The 25,796-nt window shown below is 47.6% G+C and overlaps 11 protein-coding genes across 11 annotated transcripts; 6 read left to right on the top strand and 5 right to left on the bottom strand.

Moving 5' to 3' along the window:
* Positions 1-533: 533 nt before the first annotated feature.
* N7455_005527 (cytochrome P450) lies at positions 534-2,159 on the bottom strand (the record flags this gene model as incomplete). Its single annotated transcript, XM_040957151.2, has 2 exons — positions 534-1,694; positions 1,755-2,159. 2 exons carry the CDS (start codon positions 2,157-2,159, stop codon positions 534-536), a joined length of 1,566 nt encoding a protein of 521 aa, XP_040812395.2.
* A 758-nt stretch (positions 2,160-2,917) lies between these two features.
* N7455_005526 (bZIP transcription factor) lies at positions 2,918-4,511 on the top strand (the record flags this gene model as incomplete). Its single annotated transcript, XM_065605057.1, has 3 exons — positions 2,918-3,121; positions 3,172-4,348; positions 4,408-4,511. 3 exons carry the CDS (start codon positions 2,918-2,920, stop codon positions 4,509-4,511), a joined length of 1,485 nt encoding a protein of 494 aa, XP_065461957.1.
* A 50-nt stretch (positions 4,512-4,561) lies between these two features.
* N7455_005525 (uncharacterized protein) lies at positions 4,562-5,354 on the bottom strand. The gene is made up of 3 exons (XM_040957114.2): positions 5,161-5,354; positions 5,028-5,086; positions 4,562-4,933 (listed from the first exon to the last, which is right to left on the bottom strand). The coding sequence occupies exons 1-3, from the start codon at positions 5,296-5,298 to the stop codon at positions 4,888-4,890; spliced, it is 243 nt and encodes an 80-aa protein (XP_040812387.1). The 5' UTR covers positions 5,299-5,354; the 3' UTR covers positions 4,562-4,887.
* Positions 5,355-6,023: 669 nt separating this feature from the next.
* N7455_005524 (alpha-hydroxy acid oxidase) lies at positions 6,024-7,631 on the bottom strand (the record flags this gene model as incomplete). Its single annotated transcript, XM_040957070.2, has 9 exons — positions 6,024-6,099; positions 6,161-6,237; positions 6,298-6,551; positions 6,613-6,687; positions 6,755-6,907; positions 6,978-7,212; positions 7,280-7,382; positions 7,442-7,475; positions 7,538-7,631. The coding sequence occupies 9 exons, from the start codon at positions 7,629-7,631 to the stop codon at positions 6,024-6,026; spliced, it is 1,101 nt and encodes a 366-aa protein (XP_040812356.2).
* Positions 7,632-8,535: 904 nt separating this feature from the next.
* N7455_005523 (Zn(II)2Cys6 transcription factor) lies at positions 8,536-10,819 on the top strand (the record flags this gene model as incomplete). Its single annotated transcript, XM_040957165.2, has 3 exons — positions 8,536-8,758; positions 8,815-9,737; positions 9,785-10,819. 3 exons carry the CDS (start codon positions 8,536-8,538, stop codon positions 10,817-10,819), a joined length of 2,181 nt encoding a protein of 726 aa, XP_040812436.2.
* A 173-nt stretch (positions 10,820-10,992) lies between these two features.
* Positions 10,993-11,883, bottom strand: N7455_005522 (dihydrodipicolinate synthase family protein; the record flags this gene model as incomplete). Its single annotated transcript, XM_040957122.2, has 1 exon — positions 10,993-11,883. The coding sequence occupies one exon, from the start codon at positions 11,881-11,883 to the stop codon at positions 10,993-10,995; it is 891 nt and encodes a 296-aa protein (XP_040812499.2).
* Positions 11,884-13,048: 1,165 nt separating this feature from the next.
* Positions 13,049-14,656, top strand: N7455_005521 (aldehyde dehydrogenase ALDH; the record flags this gene model as incomplete). Its single annotated transcript, XM_040957069.2, has 3 exons — positions 13,049-13,173; positions 13,223-13,422; positions 13,473-14,656. The coding sequence occupies 3 exons, from the start codon at positions 13,049-13,051 to the stop codon at positions 14,654-14,656; spliced, it is 1,509 nt and encodes a 502-aa protein (XP_040812465.2).
* Positions 14,657-15,239: 583 nt separating this feature from the next.
* Positions 15,240-18,131, top strand: N7455_005520 (ankyrin repeat domain-containing protein; the record flags this gene model as incomplete). The annotated part of the gene is made up of 3 exons (XM_065605056.1): positions 15,240-15,873; positions 16,098-16,542; positions 16,601-18,131. 3 exons carry the CDS (start codon positions 15,240-15,242, stop codon positions 18,129-18,131), a joined length of 2,610 nt encoding a protein of 869 aa, XP_065461956.1.
* A 492-nt stretch (positions 18,132-18,623) lies between these two features.
* Positions 18,624-19,624, top strand: N7455_005519 (alpha/beta hydrolase; the record flags this gene model as incomplete). Its single annotated transcript, XM_040957160.2, has 2 exons — positions 18,624-18,656; positions 18,710-19,624. The coding sequence occupies 2 exons, from the start codon at positions 18,624-18,626 to the stop codon at positions 19,622-19,624; spliced, it is 948 nt and encodes a 315-aa protein (XP_040812400.2).
* Positions 19,625-20,933: 1,309 nt separating this feature from the next.
* On the top strand, positions 20,934-21,886 carry N7455_005518 (dienelactone hydrolase family protein; the record flags this gene model as incomplete). Its single annotated transcript, XM_040957093.2, has 3 exons — positions 20,934-21,171; positions 21,228-21,309; positions 21,376-21,886. 3 exons carry the CDS (start codon positions 20,934-20,936, stop codon positions 21,884-21,886), a joined length of 831 nt encoding a protein of 276 aa, XP_040812391.1.
* A 1,116-nt stretch (positions 21,887-23,002) lies between these two features.
* On the bottom strand, positions 23,003-23,765 carry N7455_005517 (uncharacterized protein; the record flags this gene model as incomplete). The annotated part of the gene is made up of 4 exons (XM_040957202.2): positions 23,003-23,038; positions 23,098-23,157; positions 23,213-23,431; positions 23,487-23,765. 4 exons carry the CDS (start codon positions 23,763-23,765, stop codon positions 23,003-23,005), a joined length of 594 nt encoding a protein of 197 aa, XP_040812366.2.
* Positions 23,766-25,796: the final 2,031 nt, after the last annotated feature.

The following is a 25,796-nucleotide window of genomic DNA, read 5'->3' as shown; positions in this document are numbered from 1 at the left end:
ATATACTCCCTGGGCCTTGATGTAGTTATATAGCCGGTTGCCTATTTTTCTAGGAACAACTGCGTTTCCCCAGAATGTTCTATTGTGGGTATCTTGTTCTTTTGTAGGCCCAAGAGAGGAGCAAGGAATGCGAACTTCGCTTCTTGTAGTTAGTCCTGAAAGATCAACCTGGAATCTGATTTGATGAAATATGTCTATGTCTACTGCTTCGATTTGTGTAAACCCCAGACCAACATCTCGGATGCGAACCTCGATAAATCTTCTCCCAAGCAAATATAAAAGATAATAAAAGTTGTATTCATAACTGGGTAAATATATCATTCTCATCATTATTATCCATAGGCGCATACCCCGAAGAGTAACTCTGCCAGGAAAGAATCAATACAAATCAAAGCACCGAGGCAGATCTCAGTCCTAGTTAGGAAACCTCAACCGGATCCAAAGAACAGCAGAAAGAATATAAATCGCTTATCAGCCTTAGAAAACGAAGCAAAAAACCACCCAGGCACAAAACAAAAGGCAACTCAACCAGCTTAAGCATCCTCGGCCTGGTGCAAACGCACAGTAACCAGATCACCAGGTGCACTAGTTAAGGTAAGACCATACCGAATCTGCTGATCCGGATAAACATCCTCAATCCGATCAAAGCGCTGCAAAAGCCTCACAAGAACATAACCAGCCTCAGTAAGCGCAAACTGCTGTCCAATACAGATCCGTGGCCCACCATTGAAGGGAATATACTCCCATCCAGGTCTACGACTCGTCCAGCGGTCAGGCTTGAACTGGTCAGCGTCAGGGCCCCACAGATCCTTGCGGCGCTGCATAACATGCGTCGTGTAGATAACCGACTGGCCCTTGCGGATGTAGACAGGGTCCTGACCGTCCGGACCGCCGCCGCGCGGGATGGTCGTGTCGCGGGTTGCATTGCGGCGGTTGAAGGGGACAACTGGATACAGACGGAGGACTTCGTTCATCACATACTGCAGGTACTGACAGGATTTCAGGGTTGCGAAGGTGATGTTCTGGGGGTTGGAGTAGGTGCCGAAGTTCGAGATGATTGTTTCGCGGAGTTTGGTGAAGACTTCTGGGTGTCGGGCTAGCATGAGGGTTGTCCAGCTTAGAAGGGAGGCTGTTGTGTCACGGCCGGCGAGGAGGATGTTGAGGAGTTGGGAGCGGAGTTCGACTGGGTCGCGGGTTACTTCGAGGAGAGCTTCGAGGAAGACGTAGGAGGATTTTTGGTCAGGGGAGGCTTTCTTTTCGGCTTGGGAGGCCGCGAGCGCGTTGGAGACGACTTTGTCGACGAAGGAGTGGACTTGCTTGTCCGAGAACTTGGTTTCCTTGTTCTCGGCGAGGAAGGCGAGTTTCTCGAAGCGGCTGCGCTGCGCGCAGACCCATTGGGACCTGTCGAAATAGTTGGCGAAGGAGTCTTCGGGTCTGTTCAGGTTGTTGAGAGCGCCGAGTTGACTCTCAACGCTTTCACCGAAGAGGAATTCTGTGGCGGAGTCGATGGTCAAGCGGAAGAAGATGGATTGGATGTCGGTTGTAGCGGTCCACCCGTTGGCTGCGACGGGTAGAGCCTGCATGGCCTTTTGCACATGCTCCTCTTCCAAATCCAATTGACTGATCTGCTCGCGGGTGAACTGGGGCCGAAGTAGGCCACGGGATCGGCTCCATTCCTCTCCATCGGCGGTGAACTATAAGCAGTTAATACCCGGATTGGAGATAGAGAATAAATAAGGTATAGCGTGACTCACAATACCAGTGCCCAGCAGCGGATGCAAGCTAAGTCGACGGACAGAACCAAGCTCGAAGTCCTTGAACTGTGTAGCTAGGAGAGCCTGGATGTTCTTGGGGTCGATAGTGAAAATATGGGTGCGACCGAGGTTGCGGATGGAGAACGTAGTGACATAGCGGCTCTCCTGGTCGCTAATGACCTTGACCCTCTCCTCGGCCAATTCAGGTACCAATTTGGCCTTGTCTGCTGCCAGGGACTGTTTCAGGTTGTCGATTCCCAAAGGATCCTTGCACGGGTACAATGGCACACTGCCACAACCCAGGCTTTTAGCATTGCGGGAGTGTTGCCATGAGTTGAATACCATACGGATGACCTGCAGCACGAGGGCTGCGGCCGCAAAACCCAAGACGAATGACAAAGCCATGGTCCTGTTCTGTTAGAGGGTTTGGACTTTTTCAGAGAAATGCAAGAAATCAGGGTTGTTTTATAACAATGCAACAGCCTCGGGCCCAAACATAAGTGGAGAAAACCTCCGTAGGAAGGATTGGGGATGATCATCACAGAGCTAAGGGTGAGCTAAGGGCGAAGAGCCAATGGCAGTCATGGTGGATGTCATATTTGATCGGCAGTTCGGATTTCGCACTCTATGCAATTTCTTCACCGATCTGGATCTCGGAGTTGTTACTTGGTGTGTGTTTAGACCCGGGTTTGTGTCGGAGTCACCGTGGTGTCTTTCTTGTCATAGGTCTCCTATTCTCATAAATATCCAGTTCCAGCTTCCTCCGAATGTACCACCCGAGAGGTCCTAGCGGGATAGAATCAAGCCAGAGGAGGTCTGTGTGTCAGAATCAAACGGGTTTTCCGTGTGACACCAAACGTCCTGGAATGTGCACAACTTGGATAATTCCCATTATCCCAGTTGATATTGCAACCCTTGGAGTGTTGCATGGTGCATAACCCAGTGAGGTGTGAAATTACCTGCAGGTCAGTGGGGAATCCTTGTCGCATTAGCGTCCACGGGTGGTTGGGCCGAGGTTGTTGCCAAGGATGAGTGATCAATTAATTGTAATCAACTTGTAAACTTCGACCTCAACGTCCACAGTTCTCTCTGATAATCTCGACAAACTCGACAAATTGGACTATTACCACTTTAGCTCAAAGCTGCAGATGCAAGGACCCGGGATGGACATGCTATCGTCAAGATCTTACCTGGAACTGTCACAAGAAGAAATCTCAATAAACACCAGGGAAAGCCGACCCCGAAAGAGACCCGAAGCACCGGAGATCCCCGACCAAGTGACCGACAGAAACTCGGCTACTCCGGATCGTCCCGTGCGGAAAAGAGGCCGGCCGAGATTAGGGGCTAAAGATGCCAGTGCCATCGAGGTAGATCTCCATCGGCCCTACGATAGAAACATCGTTGACCAGCTCCATAGGAACGCCGCCTGCAGATCAGAAGGGCACAACGCACCTATCGTCTCAAAAAGGAGAATACTATACAGACTCTCCGATCTCGCGTTGATGTACTAGAGCAGACACTAGAGAATGTATCAGATCTTCTAGACGGAGCCCATCGCGATGCAGTCGCTCACCTCCACAACGATCCAACTGTTCAGCCAAGCGTGGACTATCTCGCTCTCACACGAGAGCTGATTCTAGCAGAAATAAACAAGACTCGACTACTCACCCCCGAAAACAACAATGACCTCCCATTCGAGCAAACCAACAGTCCATTGAGAGACAAGGACACATTTGGCTATGAAGTGTCACACGCACATCCCCAGAAGAATAACCCCAACATCTCCTCTTCATCTTCATACCCACTATACAACCGCGCCCGTTCCCCATCCCCACTAATAAACCGCATCCTTCCAACAGCAACAATCTACACCTACAGCCACCAAGAATCCAACCTCTCCCGCCGTCTCCACAGATTTAGTCTCGAACACACCTACCGCTGGCTAACAGATCCCCGCAGCGATCCCGCCCTGCTAAGTCGCGTCTTCGGACTCGTCCCCTGCATCCACGACATGGCAGGTATAAGACGGAGTTTCCGACGCACGCTACAGTCCGAGATCGGGAGCGGGCTGGAATTCGCCAAGATGCCGTTCTACACGCTCGGCGGGGCGGGAAAGCATTTCCCCCGCGTGGACGGGGACGGAAACCCCGTGTACCCGGAGAATAGTCGGAGACCGGGGAAGATTCTGCGGCGGATGGAGCGGATTTTGCAGCGGGGCGGGATTCAGGATTGGGATGAGGATTGGAGTGGGGAGCGTGAGCCTGTTACTGGTGCTTTGGAGGGAGGGGTGGATGTGATGCAGGTGAAGATGGGTGAGGAGGAGAGGATCCGTTCGCTGGATCTTGATGGGGAGTGGTTTGATTGTCATGATGTGCAGGGGTATTTGGAGCATCGGGGTCTTGTGCTTGAGGGGTCGGCGGTGAGACTTGGTGTTCCTGAGAGCTTGGTTGGGGCTTTGTATGGATTTTCGCCGGATCGGTCGACTGTTTCTAGTCTCTATACTTCGTCTGCTGGGACTACTCCTGTTGAGAAGACGGAGTCGGAATCACCGGCCCCATCGTCGTATACTCTGGACGTTGAGTGTTTCTTTGACCGTGAGTCAACGATACGTTCGTTCCTTCTGTTTTTGTTGATATCACTGACATGAGCCTAGTACTTCTCGCAAACCTCAGAATTCTTGGCCGCGCGCCAGGCTTCCGAGTATGGGACGTAGATGCCGCATTGCGATCAGCGATCTCCCGTCGCCCTTTTGGCTAGTCGACACACAAAGACTAACAACTGACCTGTCCTTCCATAAATATAAGTACTTCATGAGCCACGACAACGATCATCTACATATATCAAAGCGAATCAAACCGAACACAAGAATCTGAAATTGAACTCCATTACTGGCATTGTTCTGGGGTATAGCGTAGAAAGATCCAGTATAGCAAAAAATAAAAGGGAAGTCCATCAAATCAAATCACATCAAAATCGCATCACATCAAAAGACCGCCGAGGCCACGCGGTAGATGAATCCCGTCTAGGAAGATTCCAAGAGGTTTCCAAGAGTTAAACCCAGCAGGTGCTGGGCCCATCAACAGTGTCCTCGCACGAGCGCATCGGTGGTTATATTCCGATCTCATCCGATCGTCTAGCAGCAAATCTCACAGCACTCGAAGCAAGCGATACCGGCGCAACTGGGATAAGTTAGTTTTCTTGTAATTTTATTGCGCGCATGACCGAATATGGGTCTGATCGACTTTGATTCGGGGGAATAGAGGGGAAACGTACACTCCGCAGCAGATACCACCGCCGCCACCACCGCGCAGCTGCATTTGTTCTTGGCTGGCCTAAGAAAGGATAGATATTAATATTTATTCTGAGAGTATGAGTGATTTAGGGAGGTATGGGGGTATCAACATACCGGCTGCTCAGAGACGACGTTCTGGTTGCTTGAAGGGGCAGCGGGGCTGGTGGGCTGCATGGTGACGGTGTTGGCGTTCCAGCCGTCAGTGGCGGGCTCGTTGGCCGGGGCGGACTTGAAGAAGTTGAAGTTGAACATTGTGGTAGTGTAGGGTGGGTAGTATGTGTATAGGGTACAGGGTTGAAAGTAGTAAGGTAAAATAGTACGATGGAGGTAGTCCGGTGTATTTAGGGAAGGTATAGAAAACAAAGAAAAAAGGGAGAAACAAAAGAGAAAACGGCGCTATATGTAGTTTTTTTCCCAATAATGTGGAGGATCGGCCGAAAATCCGAAAAAATAAAGAAAATGAAACAACTAGCGGGAGATTACAGTGGTCGTACTCGCATTCCAATAATTTCCACTAAGCCTGTAAGCCTGTATCGAGGTACGCGTTGCTAAGTTTAGGGACTAATCAGAACGATGCTGCCTGGGACCAGTGTGGCTTCGCAGGATACGTAGCCGTGGAGGTTTCATCCATGGGATATGTTCCCATTCTATATTTACTTCTAGAAGTGTGGCTATGTACTCCATTCCACATACTAGTATCCAATTGCATAGCCTCTTTGAGCTTTTTGAGCTTGTTCTCCAGAGAAGCCATGGAAACCACGGAACTTGAAAATCCGAAATCATCAGCCCTTCAGCCCTGCGGGTTGCCAAGGTCTTGGCACACGGCTTGTATTGGATGTATTTGTATTGTGACATCTTTGGTATGCAAATGAACTGACCTCATTTGCACATATCTTCTATGCAAGGTTGAAGGACTGTAGATCATGTTATGATCATGTTGTAATAGAAGGAGAGTATAGAAATATTGAAAATATCCATCACAGCTTCGAGAGAATCCCGTCCGGCTGCAAAACGGAAAGGTAACTTTTCTGAATTTCGCTGATCGTCCGGCACCTGCTTCCGATTAGACCTTTATTCTTCTTTTTATGCATCTCCAGAAGAAACAATCACTTACCCGGCCAATGCCATGGTGATCCGCAGTTCTTGGCGAAGCATCCGAATCGCCAATTCAACACCCTCTTGTCCGTTATACTGTATTTTCGTCAGTCTCAGATAAAATAATAAGCAAACAGAAAAGGACCAAACACATACAGCCAACCCCCAGAATGGGATTCTTCCTATAAAACAGAAGCTGGCCCCCAATGCCAGAGCCTTGAAGATATCCGAGCCTCGTCGGATACCACCATCCACCGCAATCGGGATGCGATCCTTGGCTACCGGGGCACAGACCCGCAGTGCATCCAATGTCGACGGCATGCCATCCAGTTGTCGGCCCCCGTGGTTCGAAATGACGACGCCGTCGATGCCGTATTTGATGGACAACTCTATATCTTCGGGGGTTGTTACTGCCAATTGTTAGTGGAACTGTGACTGCTTCACTTCATTCACTCGACAACGTAAACATACCACCCTTAAGCCAGATCTTCAGAGATGTATGCTGTCGCAACCAAGGAATTGTTTCCTCCCAGTCCAAACTTGGGTCTGCAAAATATTAGAATACCCCCCATAACCTCACACCAACTCTACAGATCAGCTTCGCAACACATACCGTAGTCAGTGCGATTCGAGTGATCCGCTCCGTGGCTGAGGATATTCGGCCACGACATATCATCGGGGATGGTATACTCATTTCGGTATTCGTTGATGCGCTTGCCTAACACGGGCACATCAACAGAAAGGAACAGTGCCTTGTACCCGGCCTCTGAAAAGGATGTTAGCTCGGCCCAGTCAATGAAACCATGAAAGAATAGCCATTCAGGATAACGACATACTCTCCGCTCGCTCTAACAACTGAAGCGTAATTGCCCGATCCCGCAGTACACAAATCTGCATCACATACGGATTACCGGTCCCCTGCGCAGCGACGTCTTCGAGCGGATAATTCGAGTACGAGGACAAGCCCATGCAGAGGCCGTATTTCGCGGCTGCGCGCGAGGTCGCGAGCTCGCCGTCTGGGTGTGCGAGTTTCATTGATGCGGCGGGACTGAAGCCGAATGGGAGTGATACCTGTTTGAGTATTAGAGTTGGCACTGCTGCTGTTCGTTTCTGCGGGGAAAGTAGAAGGATAACATACCTTGCTGCCAAGGAACTCGGTGGTTGTGTCGATTTTGTCGACGTTGATTAAGATCCGGGGACGGATCTTGTAGCGGTCGTAGGCTGTTTCGTTCTCGTTGAGACTAGACGATTGTTAGGGAGATGGACTATGGACTAGTCGCTGCATTTTGAGATTCCATACGTGATTAGATCCATAGCTCCTCCATTGTAGTAATCTATTGAGATCAGCGCTGGTCCAATGAATCGCTGTTGTGAATTGTTTGTTCATGGTACTCACCTCTCACCATCGGAGCCAGCCGACTGCTCCCGATTTTCTTCAGATCAGCAATGCAGCATACATCTTTGGAAAGGGTCTCTCCGCGGTGAGCCATTGTACCGTGTGTGTTGGGATGTGATTATAGAAATCGTATAAGAAAGTTGGATAGAGTAAGGCGACGACGGCAGAGTTCAAATAAGAAGGATCCCCAACAAGCTCTTTACTTCCGAGGTCATTCTACATTGCCAAATTAGGATACACACAAGGAGCTTCTCTTTACTATAGATTGTTTTCTGGGGTTGGTTTCCTATCATGGAAGATGGTCATCGGAGTCGCTTGCTAGATTGAGATTATGTGGACGGTATTGCAGATTAAGGATGTTTAGTCGCACAGAGCTTTTATAGAATCCACTATTTACGACCTATACAAATATAGCACCACCGCCAGTCATACAAGAGTGTCGCTGGAGGGTATTGCGCGTGACCTAGCCAAATGTGCCGGGGCCAAGCGTGGTAAGGTAAGAAGAGGCTTTGCAAAGGGAACCAGAGATACTTATGCGACCGAGAGCACTGTGTTCTAGGTATTTGGAGCAAGAATCGTGCACTTTTTGGTTAGGGTTAAAAGTCACTCCTAACAGGATTCAGCGTGCTCAACTATGACAATGAAGTCCACGGCATCATTCACTAGGAGAAGAACTGGGCCAAACTGGTTATTGACAGTTTTATTTATTTATTTTTTGAAACTAACCAGCCCAATTCTGCTTTAGAATAAACAGAAGTGACATCGGTCAGATTGGAATGGAATTGATGTGAAAACGAACGTCGCCAGGAAAAGACGCCGTGGAGAACCTTGGAAGAGCAGGTGACTCCGGAGGAGATAAGCCGATAAGATATCTCATTTAGGAAGGCGATTCCGATTTTGGCGGGGTAGACCATGGATAACCCTTTACCACTTTCCAATATGGAAATGATAGCAAGAAGCTCCTTCTTAATTGAATCTATATATCAAATCTTTCGAGAATGGTGACATCTAAACGATCAAGACCTCGCCGATCCCATGCGCTGGGAGGGTGCAGTACCTGCAGACGTCGGCATGTGAAATGCGATCAGAAACGGCCCGTTTGTCGTACCTGCCGGGCCTTAGGCGTGAAATGCGAGGGGTATTCCGATCAGGTCCTGTGGATGCGAACTGACAGCGAGGAGGTGGAGACTACTCGTGGGACTCGCCGGTATCTTTATTCAGGTATATCGTCCTGACAGTATGAGACAAATTGGATTTAGGGTTAACCTACGTTTTAGAGGAATCCAGACTTTCTATGAGTACTGCGCTTGGGTCGGATCTTATATCAGGCTCCATTGATGCATCGCTGGCAGAGGTTGACTCAAGACTGCGAGATCCTCAACGGTCACTTGACAGTGACATTGTCATTGGACCTTTTGCGGTTCTCGATTTCTCTTCAGCACCAAAAAAGGCAGTACAAGGAGTGGTACATGAAACTGAGCCTTCCCAGTCTGATATAACTTCTGCAGTCGAGGCCGATGAGACTGTGGCTCTTGAGAAACTGCAAGCGCCTACTCTCTCTCCAATACTTGATTCTCTGTCTCAGATTGATGACTTCCTCCATTGGTCCGATCTATTGAGCTTTGGACTAGAACAGACAGAATTTGGAACAAACGGTGCTTTGATTATGGCCAATGATTTATCGTTTGATATGAGCCAAGAGATGGGGTTGTTACCCGTTGACTCGAATCACAATGAGGATCTACTGCAAACTTTCACAACACCACAGACACCAGGAGAGCTTGTTCCCACTGATATAGATGTACTCAAAGATGCACCGTGCCTGCTTAAACATTTCCAGGATATGGTGATTCCACACATAATGGCCATTCCATGTCGGCAGAAGTCGCCTTGGAAGATTTTGAACGTGCCAGCGGCGGTGGTTACATACAGTGACTCAACCTTTCTTGGGACAGAAATGATCAGTCATGCCAAACTTGCAAATTTGTATGGCTTGCTCGCCTGTTCTGCTATTCATCTAGTTTTGAACCCCTCGACAATATCGACAAAGCCGGCCGAGTATTGGTGGAAGGCTGCCAACCAGGCGTATCTGCAAGCTAAGGATCATATGCAAACGTCCTTGCGTTCAGAAACCCAGGGTTTAAAGAAAGCAAAATATAAAGACCAGCTAATGGCTGCATGCATTCTTATACAGTACACGGTGAGTTTTCCAATTGACATTAATTGAATGACTCTTGACTTTCACAGATCATGTCCGGCCAACAACAACACGCCCGATGTTTTATGATTGATGCAGAGCGGCTATTACGTCTTCGAGGACTTTCGAAGACCCGAATTTCGAAGAAGGCACGACTTTTGCATCACGTCTACACCTGGCTCAGAATAGTCGGCGAAAGCACATTTGTTCTACATGACTACAACCTCTCCTCCTCCTCCTTCGAAGCACTTGGTTCTCGATTTCAATCACAACATACACCGGAAGAAATGGGAAACATCGAGCCAAATCCCCGGCTAGACGATTTCCTCCGCCTCGAAACACAAAACTCAGATAGTGACCTGAATATCGATGAACCCAAGGACGAAACTTCGGGACTTCATGACATCCACCTCCAGGACTCACGAAGTCATCTTGAAACATTATATAAGCAAATTTATGGCATCCCCGAAACCTGGCTAAGCCTTGTCTCACAAACAACGAGACTTGCAAACGTTTTGGAGACATTCCGTGTTGCCCGTGACGCGGGTCAGACCATGAACCTGGAAGCATGGGAAACATTACAGCGACGTAGCATGCGACTGGAGAATATGATCTGCTCTTTCAGCCTAGGCCGAACAAGAGCCGGAGTTCTGGAGCTCCACCCCGACTCAAAACCGCACGGTCATATGGTGGAGGCATTGAATGCAGCTCTAGTAATTTTCTTTTACAAACGAATCCGACAGACCCACCCTGCTGCTCTGCAGGGTCACGTTGATAGTGTTATTGCAGAGCTTCAAGCGTGCAGTGCTACATTGACTCTAGATGATCCCACCGGACCCGGAACGGCATGGCCTTTGTTCATTGCAGGATGTGAGGCAATATCAACCGCAAGGCGAGAGTCCATCATGAGCCTATTGGATAGGGCGAGCTCAGTATGCGGATTTGCTGCTTTTGGAACGGCGAGAAATATTATAACCGAAGTGTGGCGCAAGCAGGATGAGCATCTGACTGCGAACCGGGGTGAATCGATGCCATCGTGGGTTGATACCGTCAAGCAAGCACAGACATGGCCCTTGTTTTGTTGACATAGCTGGCTATTCTCGTATTGACTGTATTCTACAATTTGTATTACGCACGTGTATGACTCAATGAAGAAGATGATTCCAAGATTCTATATTCAATAAAGTACGTGCATTACATGTCACATTCTCATTCCGACATTCAAGCATTCTAAATAATCAAATCCAAACAGAGCATACTAAACAGTTTTAACACCAGCATTCTGCAACAATTGCTTAAGTTCTGCCGTCAACTCGGGGTTGAGAAGAGCAAAAGGCTTGCGCAGACCACCAGTAGGCTGCCCAATCAACTCAACACCAGTCTTAACAGCAGCGGCATAGCTATGAGCCTCAAGGAACTTGCAAATAGGCCAAGCCTTAGCCCAAATCTCGCGCCCAAGCTTCAAATCACCCTTAACAGAAACAGCCTCATAAAGTTCAACCGCCAACTCAGGAATAATATTCGCGGCACCCCAAACACCACCCGGTGCACCAGCAGCAAGACCGTAGAAAGTCAATGTATCCCATCCATTAAATGAAGTAATCTGATCAGACAGACCAAAGATGAGCTCCGTCAGCGCCGGCGCATTACCAGAAGTATCCTTAAGATACTTAACGCCGACCTTAGACAGACCGGCAATCTCAGTGGGGGACAGCGTGATTCCAGACGCAGCAGGGATATTATAGAAGACGATCGGCAGTCCGGAGGCAGTGTGGATCTCGCCGAGCAGCTCGTGTAGCTCTGGCAGACTGACGGGGTCGTAATACGGGGGCACGACCATTGTCGCTGCAGCACCGACTTGAGCGGCGTGCACGGAGAGCTCGACGGCCTCGGCGGATGAGAGACTGCCTGTGCCAGCGACGACGGGGACACGACCGGCGGCAAATTTAACGCAGAGCTCGGTTAGCTGCTTGCGCTCGGCGACTGTCAGTGTGGTGAATTCGCCTGTGCTGCCGCCGGGGACGAGACCGTGCACGCCGGCTGTGATCAGGTGCTCGATGTGTGCTTGCAGACGGCTTTCGTCGATTGCGGTCTTGTCGTCTGTGAAGGGGGTGATCAAAGCCACCAGGATTCCATGGAGGGAGGCCATTTTGGAGGTTGTAGTAGAGGTATAGAGTGAGGGAGAGATGGTTTGATTGTTTGGTTGGGAAGATGGTGAGTATGATTGAATTGGAGGAAGTGGTCGTGATCTAGATATAGTTGTGCTGGTTATGGAATCTCTTACTGTTTCTATATTCACGATTCTGTTTATTCCGAGATGTAGAGGAGTGACCTGCCTTATCGGGACGGGCTTCCTATTTAAGATGCATCACTATCATCGGAATGAGGCTTCTTTCTTTTCTGACGATCCTGACTTCTAATTCTGTGTTCTTCCAATCGGGATTGTACATCAGATCGATAAGGTTTCCAACGTCACCTAGGATTTAGAAGGGTTACCATGACTTGCAGATGGGTAGAGCTAAGGGCATGTTATGCAGGCTATTCCGTAATGGTTACACCCTGGTCTGGGATGTCACTAATGGATTTGCATGCATGCTGTACTTCGGACTAGTCGAGGATATATTCCGCGTGGATCTAGCTGCGGGGTCCAAATAAGGCTGTCGTATGTCATTGCATCTCCGACACCGGTACGGAGTACTATGATAGTCAATTGATATCCATTTTGGATACCTTTTAGAGACTATATGCATGTTTTGGGGACTGAATGGGACTAATGCCCAGTTAGAGCCCATCTTGTTTCTGTAAAGGGCCCTGGATGAAACAGACATCCTGCATATACGCTTCGTCGCTTTTCAGCTCTGTTGAGCTTTTATACTAGTTCGTTTTCTTTCCATCTCCTTCCTGGATCAACCTTGCATTTGTAACATATTCCATTCTTCTTGTAATAACTAGTTATCTTCAGCTAAACATAACTTGAGAGAATAAAAAAAAAGAAAAAAGAAAAAACACAACCTCCAAGTGGCACGTTAGCGCTGAGAACATGGCTAACAAAAAAAGCCGGAAATGTACCTTCATCTGATGTCAGAGTTTGGCATGTCTATTGAATAATCAGACAATTGGGAATTATTAAGATTAAAATAAATTGAGAATCAGTATTCTATCTATTCCTCTCCACTAATATCGCTAACATTCACGGAGAGTATATCGGAAGGACTTGCCTGAAGGGGCTTAACCTCATTGGAAGAATGTCCTATATCATACCCCACGCGCCTTGAGATTTGGAATTTCTGAAAACTGTTTAACTCAAGAACAAAATGGATCTCTTCATTGATATCGTCACCCCCAACGGGCACAGCTATAAGCAGCCTACTGGCCTCTTCGTCAACAACGAGATTGTACCCGCCACAGGAGGCCAGACCATCACATCTCTTGACCCCGCGTATGTCATTATCGGAATTACTCCGTACAACCCACTAATTATTCTCTAGTACCGACAAACCCATTGCCACAGTCCAAGCAGCGAGCGCCGAAGATGTAGACCGCGCCGTGAAGGCTGCCAAAGCGGCCCTGGTCCACCCCTCGTGGAAATTACTTCCCGCGACAGAGCGGGGCCAGTTAATGGCCCGACTCGCTGATCTCATGGAGGAGAACAGAGAGTTGTTCGCATCTATTGAAGCTTGGGATAACGGTATGCCTGCAAATCATCCCCAAAAAATACAATTTGCTCATTCAAGTCAGGAAAACCCTACCACGTCGCCCTTGACGAAGATCTCACCGAGGCAATCTCGACAATTCGTTATTACAGTGGCTGGGCCGATAAGACCTTTGGCCAAACCATCAACACAACTCCCCAAAAATTCGCTTACACAATCCGCCAGCCCATCGGCGTGGTTGGTCAGATCATTCCATGGAACTATCCCTTATCAATGGCCACCTGGAAGCTTGGCCCTGCACTAGCATGTGGAAACACAGTTGTCCTGAAGCCAGCCGAGCAGACCCCCCTCAGCGCTCTCATTCTCGGTACATTGATCAAGAAGGCCGGGTTCCCCCCAGGTGTGGTAAACATCGTCAACGGCTATGGGCGCGAGGCCGGCGCCGCGCTCGCTTCGCACCCATTGATCGATAAGGTCGCATTCACAGGATCAACAATCACCGCCCGGGAGATTATGAAGATGGCCGCCGGCACACTCAAGAATATCACGCTCGAGACAGGCGGCAAGTCCCCTTTGCTGGTTTTCCCGGACGCGGATATGGACCAGGCTGTCAAGTGGTCTCACGGCGGTATTATGTCCAACAAAGGCGAGATCTGTACCGCCACCTCACGGATCTTTGTCCACCGCGATATCATTGAAGCATTCACTGCTAGTTACAAAACGGCAGTGGAGGCCGTGAAGATCGGCGACCAGTGGGACGAGTCTGTCTTCCACGGGCCGCAGGTGACACGCGCGCAATATGATCGTATCCTCTCCTACTTTGAAATTGCCAAGAGTGAAGGCGCTACTATTCTCACTGGTGGTGCTGCGCACACGCCGACTGACGAGAAGAATAAGAATGGATACTTTATTCAACCTACCGTTATTGTCAATGCAACGGATTCTATGCGCATTGCCCGTGAAGAGGTGTTTGGTCCTGTTGTGGTGATTTTCCCCTTCGATGATGAGGAAGAGGCTATTCGTCGGGCCAACGATACCACCTACGGCCTAGGTGCGTCTGTCTTCACACGCGATTTGGAGCGTGCTCACCGTGTGGCCGCTGAGATCGAGTCCGGTATGGTCTGGATTAACAGTAGCCAAGACTGTGATCCACGCATTCCTTTCGGTGGCGTGAAGCAGAGTGGCATTGGACGTGAGCTGGGAGAGGCTGGTCTAGAGGCATATAGCCAGACTAAGGCGGTTCATGTGAACATGGGCACCAGGCTATAAGGGTTATGAAGTATATTACACAATATAAATATAGATTTTTCTTCCAAGCGGCCATGTTGTATTGTAAGCCCCGGGGTGTGAATCGTACTAATAAGCGCCCAACAAAAAAGAGGGGTAAGCCCACATTGAATAGTACTCTTCCTCTAGTCAAAGAACTAATAAAATCATGGGTCTCAAAGGCCTTGTGTCAAGATTGAAACGTCGCACGCCAGAAGATCCCATCAGTCATTCAGGTCCAAAATCTGGAAGCAATGGCAAAGCGATTCTCTCTCCAGCCCCCAAAGAAACAGAGATCAGGCCTATATCGCAGAAATTACCAACTGATGAGCGTGACTTATGGGTTGAAGCGCGTGGAAAACTGCCTCACAAATGGCAACAAGAACTAGAAAAACAGGGAAGATTGGAAGGTCCGAATAGGAGACCATGAGCTCTCAGTGAGACAAACAACTGTACAGATCGTCCACTGGGCAGAGAGAATTGGGGATGTGGCCATCCAAGTTGCGCCGACTCCCGGCGCTGGAGGGTATGGGCTGTGGCAAAATCAGTCCTCCAGGTTGGTTCTTTATATCAGAATGTAAAGCCAATGCTCACACGGTGTGGATTTAAGGGAGTTGATACTTTTGACCAAGAAAAGAGCGCCCTGCTTTCCGTTGTTGACAAAGTCGCGGGTGCCATCTTCTGCGGCCAGGTCTACTATGAGATATACAACGCTGAGCGGACGGGGAGGAAGGACGTCGTGGATAAACTTCACGATGCAATAGTGGCATTGTATGGGTGCGCACTGGAACTACTGGCTACATCGTCTGATCTTTCATCCAACACTGCTGTGCAATTTTGCCAGGCAATCTTTGATCCGACGAAGCCATCTGACATGCTCCTAAAATTGGAAAAATTGGAACAAGAGCTTGCAAAAGCCGCTGGCAAATGTGAAGACACCGCTCACGCTCACCAGGAAGCTACTTTCAAAAGTTATCTCCAAGAGGCTCAGGATTCTCTCAACAGGATCACTCGTCATATGGAGCATGTCTTCCAGTGGGTCAATGATCGAGAACGGAGGGAGCTTCTCGAATGGGTCTCAAATTTTCAGTATGGCCGCCATCACGATGAGATCGAAGAAAGAAGAGAGCCTAATACGGGTGATTGGCTCGTTCAAGACAAGAGATTCTGCGACTGGATGAATTCACCTTCCGACAGTACCCTGTGGCTTCAAGGATCTCGTGAGCTTACTTATTCTTTGAAATATATTATGCCTCTGACAAAAGCTAGCTGGAACGGGAGAATCATTCTTGACTTCGGCTGTAGTTAAGCATATCTCGGACAGGAAGGGATCCCAGATGGGGGGGGGGATTTGGCTATTTCTTCTGCAGACAAGACGAGGAAATTCGGCGGAAAGCACTACCAGTGCTTCAAAGCTTAGTTCGTCAGTTTTCTGCCCCAAAAGGTAGTGCTGAATCGGTCAGGAAAAGTCTTCGAGATGCACGGGAAAGAGTAACTGATAGAGCCTCACTGCTCGGCTTCTCGGAGTGCCGTCGTCAGCTCGTGGAGTCATCCAATTTGTATTCAATAAGTGTCATCATTCTTGACGGCTTGGATGAAGTTCTGGACGATGAACTTGATATTTTGATAGAGGCACTTGACGACGCCATCGCCGAGACTAAAGACAGAGGCAAAGTGAAACTTTTTGTTGCCAGTCGGCCCGAGAAAAACATTGCTGCGAAATATGGCTCAAGTTCAACTATCATCATCCAGGCGCAGGATAACGAAAAGGACATTGAGAAATACGTGACCAACGAGATGAATAAATTTGGAAGGAAGCATCCCAAATCGGATGTTAACACTATGAAGAGCACGATTATTCGAGCTATTCTTGACAAATGCGACAACATGTAAGGCCCCATAACTAATACACCGAGCGAACAAGTTCTACACTAACGAGGAGGACAGGTTCTTGTGGGCTGCCCTCCAGGTAAAGCAGATAATACAATGCAACACTGTTGATTCGATTCATTACGCATTGGAAAATCTCCCAAAGGGACTGGATGAGATGTACGATCAGATATATCGGAAAATCCACACCCGGTTTCCCCCGGAACAAGCCATAGCAGAACGCGCGCTTAAGTGGGTGCTGTGTACTCCTTATCCACTCACAAGTGAGAAGCTCCTCTCCGCCGCTTGTATGTGCATTGAGAAAGAAAACATGAAGTTGTCGAGTTGTATCCAGCAAGAGTCCTTGCTCTCAATCTGTGAGAACTTGGTGGTAGTTGATACCGATGGTCGATGGAGATATTTCCACCTTTCAGCACGGGAGTATCTCGAGAAAACCTATGGGATATATCAACAAGCACACTTTTACTGTGCGCAGGTGTGCCTTCTGTCTCTTATGAGAACATTTGGCCCAGCAACGATTCCTGGAAGCTCCGAAGATCCATTTAATCAGGCACATCCTTTCTCTCGCCACACCCAGACCTGCTGGATAGTCTACGTCATCGGGCAGACGGAGAATGATCAATATGTCATTCTGCTTAAGAAATTCCTGGGTTCACCCGACAAAAGTAGCGTCTTGTACATTCGATGGCTGGATCAGCTCTCCGGGCACGATATTCCATTTTATTTCATTCATGAATATGGAGACCTCCTCCCAGCTACGACGCCAATGTTTGCCATAGCTCATTTCTCGTTATATGAAGAGACTCTCCGTGAATGGTGCGACAGCAATGACTTTGACCCATCTCAACAAAATAACCGTGGAGACGATTTGCTCACAATAGCGGCCATGAATAATTGCGTACCTTTGTGCGCTGCTCTTATTGCAAAGGGAGTTAACGTCAACCAATGCCGTGTCAATAGCAGGTATAACAGCGTCCTTGCAGCCGCAGCCTGGAATAATAGTCTGGATACAGTCAAATACCTCGTGGAGGAGGCAAAAGCAGACGTGAATCTCCCGCCTGAGAGTGGAAATTGCGGCTGTGCACTAGCTGCTGCTGCCATGGGGGGAAACTTGGATATCCTGAGATATTTTGCGGAAGTTAAACCAGCCGTGGATCTTTTAGTTCACGTGAGAATCTATGGCAATGTGCTTGCCACCGCTGCCTTCGCTAGTAGACTGGATGTTGTGAGATACCTCGTGGAGGAAGCAAACATTGATGTGAATCTTCAGCTTGGTGAGTATAGTTTCGGCAGTGTGCTTGTTGCTGCCACCTGGGGAAGTCTCGCCGTAGTCAAATATCTGATGGAGGCAAAAGCAGGTCTGAATGTACCACATGGGGCCAACGATGCACTTGTCGCCGCCATCTTGAGTGGAAATGTGGATATTGTGCGATACTTTGTGGAAGAGATAAAAGCAGATGTAGGTAGCCTGGTTGAGCAGGGGCTCATTGATCTTGCACTTGAGACCCATAGTAATGAGGATGCTGTTGCGCTCAGGGAAATTCTGAAGTTACCCAGTGATCAAGAGCCAGCAGGAGATGAGCATTGAAAGGGGAGTGTTATAAAAACACTAAACATAGGATCTATGCATGTACGTATGAATGTCATGATAACTAGCTCATTTTATATCTGCCTTCCCTTTACATTGACTGTGTACTATTCTACCAAGAATGCTCAAATAGATGATTGGTTAACACAAAATAAAACCAAATTTTTGTCTCTTTTCATTCTTCTCTTATAAATTTATAGATTAGCGTCCAAAAGGTTAGAGTTGAAAGGTCGCCGTCGCTAGCATGAGTCATTATGAGTCTGCGCCACGACTAGCCCCAGTATGGAAATAAGCACAATAACTTAAATAATGATAATAATGAGTCATTATCACGCTTCAACCATCATTCGTGATTCGAGATTACCGGGTGTCTAGTAATAGAGAATATAGTAGTAGGATTTCATAAACATAGTATATAATTCGGCCCTTTGCCCACCAAATAGTTAACCATCTCTAACATCCTAAGTATCCTTACCAGTCTCAAACCCAAGGATGACACCGGTATATGCGCCTGCATGGAATGAGGTAAAGTAAATCCAACCTCAACAGCATAATAATAGATAACTGACCTTAACAAGTTTGTCCAAGAAATTGGACCACTGCTCATGACAGGTACCACAGTCGAAGACCTGTTCAAAGATTCCGAAGTCAATATGCAAAAGATTATATCAAGATACGAAATTCCGCCACCTGATAATTCAGTCAAAACCGAAGATATCAAACTCAAAGACGCTTGGGTCCGAGTCTTCACACCTCCCTCAGCGACAGGCGACGAACCGGTAGGCATTTTCATGCATGGCGGTGGATGGATTATGGGAAGCGTCGACCACGAAGATGCTGCATGCCGAAAGATTAGCAAGAACATCGGCATGAAAGTCGTCAGTATTGGATACAGACTGGCACCCGAATTCAAATTCCCCCACGGTCTCAACGACTGTGTTGAGGCAACCTTATGGACACTCGAGCACTTCTCGCTCTCGTCTGTTGTGCTTATGGGAGGCTCAGCAGGCGCCAATCTTGCTTTTGGTGTTGCGTTGAAACTCGTCGAGTCTGGACTCGAAGACAAAGTTAGAGGCATTGTGGCTTTGGTTCCTTGCACTATACACCCTGATGCAGTACCGGAAGACAAGAAGGAGTACTTTACTTCTTACGAGGAAAACGCTATCCACACTGTAAACACATTGGCTGCGATGAAATGTTTCCTGGATTCATATGCGCCACCGCCTGACGACACGTATTTCTCGGTTCTCCTCCACCCGCGTTTGAAGGATCTCAAGAAGGTCTATATCGTCGAATGTGGAACAGATACATTAAGAGATGATTCTCGACTGATGAAAGGGGCCCTGGAGGAAGTTGGTGTACCCATCATGTATGATGATTATCCCGGTTATCCTCATTATTTCTGGTCATATCCTTCTCCGGTTCTAGCCCAGGCTTCAGAGGGGTTTCACATGAACATGTTCCGTGCGATAAAATGGATCAATTTGGGATGAAAGCACACGGACACATTATATAGTTCACATCGAAGAGATGCCTCATGCACATGACCAACCCCCGGTACCGTGGACACCTACTTAGGCTTAGCTTCATCCAATATCGCTCAGTGCCGCAGCATTTGGAGAGCTAAGGTACAATCCGTCTGTTCATTCAAAATCGGCAAAGTGAATTGAGTGACTTGTTGTATATCCGCCCGAGCATGCCGCCGAGCATGCCCTAAAGGCCATCCCCATCTTTATCGGCAGGTACTATTCCTCGATGTAGTGCCCCCTGGATCATTGTACTGTGCCAAAGAGATTCCGATTTTGAGCGACATTGGTGGCTTCCAGCCCTGTAAAAGATGTAAAAGATCGTCCCAAGAGAATTCCACATGGAGTGGTTGTGTGTTGGGCGATATAAATGGCAGGGAGAAGCTTTCGCTTATACTCCTCGTCCAAATCATGGCTGTTATTGAGAATTCTGACTGCTGAGCTAGTCATGTCAGGCTATCTCTGCTTCAACAAGAGTTGCGATCAAATAACACGTTGCCTATCTCAAGGTGGGCTCTTGCCTTCAACTCGAGGTGATAGGAGCACTCCTGGGAGTGGTGGATTCTGTTCTGCTGCCTTGCCTGTTTTTTCAATGCGAATTTCCGGACGCGACTTGCCGACGGTCCTCCGAGATTATGCATCGTCGTGTTGCTGCGTTCCATTCATTCCATTCACCCAAGTCGGTACGGTACCTACCTGATCTATAGGCTTTTATCATCAGGAGAATGGTTTAGGCCTTGGGTTGTCAGTATAAGCTGTCAGCTTTCACGCGTAAACATATATTGGAACGACTTGCTGGCTCAATGGTCTCGACTTTCGGATATTTAAAGGGGCCTGTGCCCAGTAGTGTTTATAAGGTCTTATGGCAGAAAGAATGTAACATATGCTTATTGAGTTAATAGTTGGGTTCTGACATTGTGTAAAGATGATAGTAAAGCGATGGAGGAAGAGAGCAGGAAGATGGTGAATGAAAGGCCATGAGAGAGAAGGAAGGAGCAAAGGGGCCTCAGGCTCCAAGGCTGCGAACACATGTCAGTTGCTTACCTAGGTATCCGATAATATATTTATCCCATACATTAACTAACTATATATTAACTACTCCGTACTCCGTACATTAATACGAGCTGCAATCCTTCAGGAATATCTAGCCGAAAGTCTGTTTGGCCAAAGAACGCCCCCAAAAACAACCGGCAACTCCCCCTTTTCTTTTTGGAAGTACTTAGTCTCTTGCACTTCACATGTGCAATTACCAGCACCCCTCAACTCTCAACTCAACATGTCGTGCCCCAATTGTTTTAGCGGTCATATCCACCAAGGCACCCCCCGTGGGGAAGTCACCTCTCTTCATGGTTTACAGGCTTACACAACTAAACCTCTGGACGATATACCTCACCGGGGCATTATTATCATAGTGCCCGACGCCTTCGGGTGGGAGTTTGTGAACAACCGAATCTTAGCTGACAACTACGCGGAAAAGGGGAAGTACCTCGTTTATCTTCCTGACTTCATGAACGGTATGTGCTAGTGTCAATAGAGACCCCAAATAATAACTCATTGACCGTCATATTAGGCCACGCGGCCCCGGTTGGTATGATGTCTGCCACAAAAGAGTTGTTGAAGACGAGCGGACTCACAACCTGGCTTATGAAGCCGTAAGTTGATCAAAGAACAAACGCCCAGATCTCGCTTGTAAAAACAGCCACTAATTCAAGCTATAGGTACCATCTAGCCTCAATGCTAACAAGAATGGTGCCCTTCATGTACCACAATACGTTCAAAGTATCATGGCCTATCGTTAGGGACTTCTTTAAGTCCGTGCGTGAGAATGAAGGCGCCGAGATTCCTATCTACGGAGCTGGTTTCTGTTGGGGTGGAAAGCATGTCGTCAATCTAGCCGCCGGAGTGGACATTGCCTCAAATGGAAAACCACTGCTTAATTCTGGATTTACGGGCCATCCTAGCCTTCTCGAGATTCCCAACGAGATCGAGAAAATCAAAATCCCCGTGAGCTTTGCGCTTGGGGACAAAGATATAATTGTGAAACTTCCCCACATTGAGCAGATCAAGCAAGTCTTCGCCAGTGACTCGGGTTCTGAGAAAGGAGAAGTGGTCGTTTATGAGGGCGCCGGCCATGGCTTTTGTGTCAGGGCTGATTTTGTTTTGGAAGATGCGAGTAGACAGGCCGATGAAGCGGAGAATCAGGCACTGGCCTGGTTCGAAAAGTATTAACATATTGGAGACATATTAAAGTTTTATATTTAGCTCAATTGAAACATGCACTGAGTAAAAAAGAGTGAAAGTCTACATACATGAGCTTCCAACAAACAAACCCACAACGAAAATGATATTTCTAGTCTGAAGAGACCCCTTCTGCAACGTACACGCTGCACAGTGGCAATGTGCACAAAACTACGCACTGTCCGATGACGAGGCACACGGACATGGTCAATGAATTCTCACAATGTGCACATAAGTCTCTGGAACAGGCCCCGAAGCTCGAAAACGAGGCACTAGAGTGTCACAATATCCAGCGGACGGATCAAATCCGATGTGACTTGGCGTTAGAACATATTCGTGGTACCAAGTGCATACGAGGCCGGATCATCTAAAGGGAGTTGGATTTGGAGGCTAAGACCGAAAGTCAATTTAAAATCGCAGTTCTAGTTTTAGTTCTAGTTATTGAGGTTTAATTTAAAAGGTATGAATTTTGTTAGCAGATCTTTGCATTCGAAATAATGGAAACGTGGATATTTGAGGAACGCTAGTGATCTTCCAGTGCGAGAACAAATGAAGATCAGCAGTACAGTTTAAAACAATTATAGAAGGCATTACGAATCCCGTTCTTCTATTAGTCCACTTTGCCTCGGAAAAGCACCGAGGCAAACGATCAGAGAATGAACGGGCCATGGATATACTCCCCACTTCCCTCTTTCGAAGAACGAGTGAAGATCTTAACCAGCGGTATTCCAATCAACACTACCTAATTTAAGTACAAAGTACTAGTATACTGTTCAAAACAAATACCATAGTCTCGATCCCAAGGCTACTGATCTTATGTTTAGTGGTGATATCACTTGGGAGTTCAAAAATCGAAAGAAACCCAGTTCAAATTCTTTCTATGTATATATTTTAAAGAAATAGACTGTCAATTCAGACAGGAAAAGAAGCAATCACGCCTGACACGAGGGATCCCCCCGCCCAGAAAATTGGAATGTACATGTAGACGATACAAATCAATTGTAACTGGTTGTATAAAACTTGACAATCCTTCGCACCATGAATGTTCAATCAGTGCCCTGAGTTATCACCAGCTTTCAAATTCGGCCCAAACCCGATTCTGAACATTTAGTTGGAGGGAGCAGCGCAGACCTTGTTGCCCTTCTATTGCAAAATATTGTTAGCTATCGCGCCCTAATATCGGCGAGAACATATCCACTTACGACAACCTGGCAAGTCTCCTTCTTGGAACAGTCCTCGTCGGTCTGGCATAGGTCCTTACCCTTCAAAATAAGTCAGTATCTTCAGGATATAATCATGCGAGAAGGTAGAACATACCTCGGAGCGCTTCTCGTTGGGAACAACACAGACGTTCTTGTCCTCGTCGCAGACCTGATCCTTGGCGCAGTCACCAGTGGACTTGCACTTCTGAAGCTGAGGAGCGTTGTCACGCTTGTTCTTAGGGGCAACACAGACGTTCTTGTCCTCGTCACAGACGAAGCCCTTCACACAGTCTTTGGTAATCTTGCAGTCCCGACCCAGTTGGGAGAGGGTGTCCTATATAGATTCATGAGAAAATGATTATTGGTAGTAATTGTCTGGTGACACTTACACCACGCTTGTTGTGGGTGTTGGGGGCATCGCAGGTGTTCTTGTCCTGGTCACAGACAAGACCCTTGACACAGTCGCTGGTAGACTGACAAGCCTGACCGACCTTGGCCAGAGGAGCATCACGAGTGGCCTTGATAGGAATGCACTGTCCAACGTTGTTGCACTGCTCGTTGGGCTTGCAGTCGTTGTCGACCTTGCAAGCAGCGGTAGGCTGACGCTGGGCGGGAGAAGCCATAGCAAGGCTGGCAAGCATGACAGAAACAACGAAAGTGGCCTTCATTTTTGCGGTTGGTAGTTGGAAATAGGAAAGGAAGTAAAGATTGATGATAGTTTGGTTGGTAAGGAGTGTTGATTTGATTGTAGATGAACAACTGAGGATGCCGGAATCCATCAACCCTTTATAGCTTCAAGGCCTTCTACCTATAGAGCTACAAGGTACCCAGCTTGGTGTGCTTGGCTATGCTAAGGCCCCGTACTACCCGTAGACCAACCCGCCCGGTATACACAGCTCCTTTTCCCGTGCCACGCGTTGTGATGAGGATGATCCATCTTCAACATTACGCGTATACAGGTCAAGCATAAGGAAACCCGAGTATTTCCAGTGTCTATGTTGTAGATCCTGACAATTCAAGCAGACACTTCTCCACCAGCTAGCTATGCAATAGCGGGCTTGGGATATATCCGTGCGGGTGCAATTATAGGTCGTTCTAGGCAGCATGAGCCGCGATGCAGATTCATTGCCGTAGAAATGGATCTCCGACATATTCCGGAACATCTTTTTAGCATATGATACAGTGTTTTCCAGTAAGCCCTAACTGAGCGGTATATGGGTTAGAATTTGAGGTTTCAAGGAGTCCGTTACTTGCATTTACAGAGGTTTCAGACCTCATCAATGATCAAATATCTGCCTACAATAATAAAATTAAGTTAACCTACCACATAATCCACAAGCCACAACCCACAGTCCGAGGGAAATACATTCTCCCCTGAGCTTGTTGAAGCTTAATTTAGAACGATCGTCCGCCAAGAACCGAACTCCACCAGTCCACGAATCCCACCGGGCAACGTTCAGTTCACCACACCAAATACCCCGGGGTAAGCCCACAATGCGTCAATTAGTACGTAATCTCCATTTCTAGGCCATTTCTAGTCCATTTCCGGGGTCGAACTTAAATCTAGATCTGAAATCCATGAGATGTGAGGCATATCCCTAGGCTGATGAAGATCGGGACAAATGCGGTACGTACACACCAGCATAGCATTATTTGGAAGAACACGGATTCAATACTTCCGTGGAGGAGCCATCTATTACGGTCTCTGTGAATGGGTTACTTGTTACGGACCCAATATCCAGTCAGTTAACTGGCTTAGTGTCCTGGTTTGATGGGTATCAGGGATTCACCCCTATAAAGGGTGTCGTACTAGGAATATGGCCCCCCTAGGCCCTAAACAGGAACCTTCGTTTTTGTTACGGTCTAGTGGGAAAATGGCTGTATTTTCGTTTCACAAAGGGCTTTATCGCGTGGCGGGAATTAGTGATCACCGGTTATTGTATTAATAGTATAGATAGGAAGCAGGTCTTCTTCCTCTGTATAGACTGGTTGTCCACTACGTGAGCGACTGATCTCAGACAAAAGCTCACCTCTAACATTTCAACGGCATTGGATTCCAGTTTCGTATACTTCGAAATTCACGAGCGATGCACTTAAATCCTAATCGTCGGTCCTGTGGTACCTGTGGCTTTCGATTCATGTCGATCACTGCTGAAAATAATTCATTCTCTCTAGGTAGACAATATTGAGGTACATTCCGTGGGTGGGATTAGCCCACCTCCACAGGGATCTACTAGCGTCAAGTTTTCTGTATGTTAATGCTCTGATCCTCTTAAGTTGATATAATTAGACAATAAAAACCAGACATTACACTAGATTAAGACCAAGTTTGATCTTGACTTTTAATAATGTGATATTGTTATCACCAGATATGCTGAGCTATATAAATAGATACTATCTATGTTATGAATCAAATACACGAAGCTACGATTGATTGGGAAGTATCATGATTATCATGTTGACCACTTTCAAAGTGGGTGGGCTAATCCCACATACGAAGACTGTTGTAGAGATTTCATCCAATCTGGCCGTAAGGCGAGTGAGAAAATAGCCCATACAATAGCTGCAACAAGTGAACATCTAAGCTCTTGCAGAGCGTGCAGTCAGCTCCTAGGAACAACATAACTAGCTAGGTAAGAATAGTGTACATGTAAGAGGCCAGGGCATAGGCCTCCGCAAAGCCCACAAAGCCCATAGCC

Source organism: Penicillium solitum (genome assembly GCF_028829755.1).
Source record: "Penicillium solitum strain IBT 25940 chromosome Unknown utg000003l_segment0_segment0, whole genome shotgun sequence".
NCBI classification, from domain to species: Eukaryota; Fungi; Ascomycota; class Eurotiomycetes; order Eurotiales; family Aspergillaceae; genus Penicillium; species Penicillium solitum.
The sequence above is the reverse complement of the archived record's forward strand: the minus strand, read 5'-3'. Positions and strand labels throughout refer to the sequence as shown.

Coding starts and splice junctions, on each gene's coding strand:
- N7455_005525 (XM_040957114.2), bottom strand. CDS start 5,298: ATGTTCAACTTCAACTTCTTCAAGTCCGCCCCGGCCAACGAGCCCGCC. Junction 5,087..5,160: donor ACGTCGTCTCTGAGCAGCCG/GTATGTTGATAC, acceptor ATCCTTTCTTAG/GCCAGCCAAGAACAAATGCA. Junction 4,934..5,027: donor GGTGGTATCTGCTGCGGAGT/GTACGTTTCCCC, acceptor AACTTATCCCAG/TTGCGCCGGTATCGCTTGCT.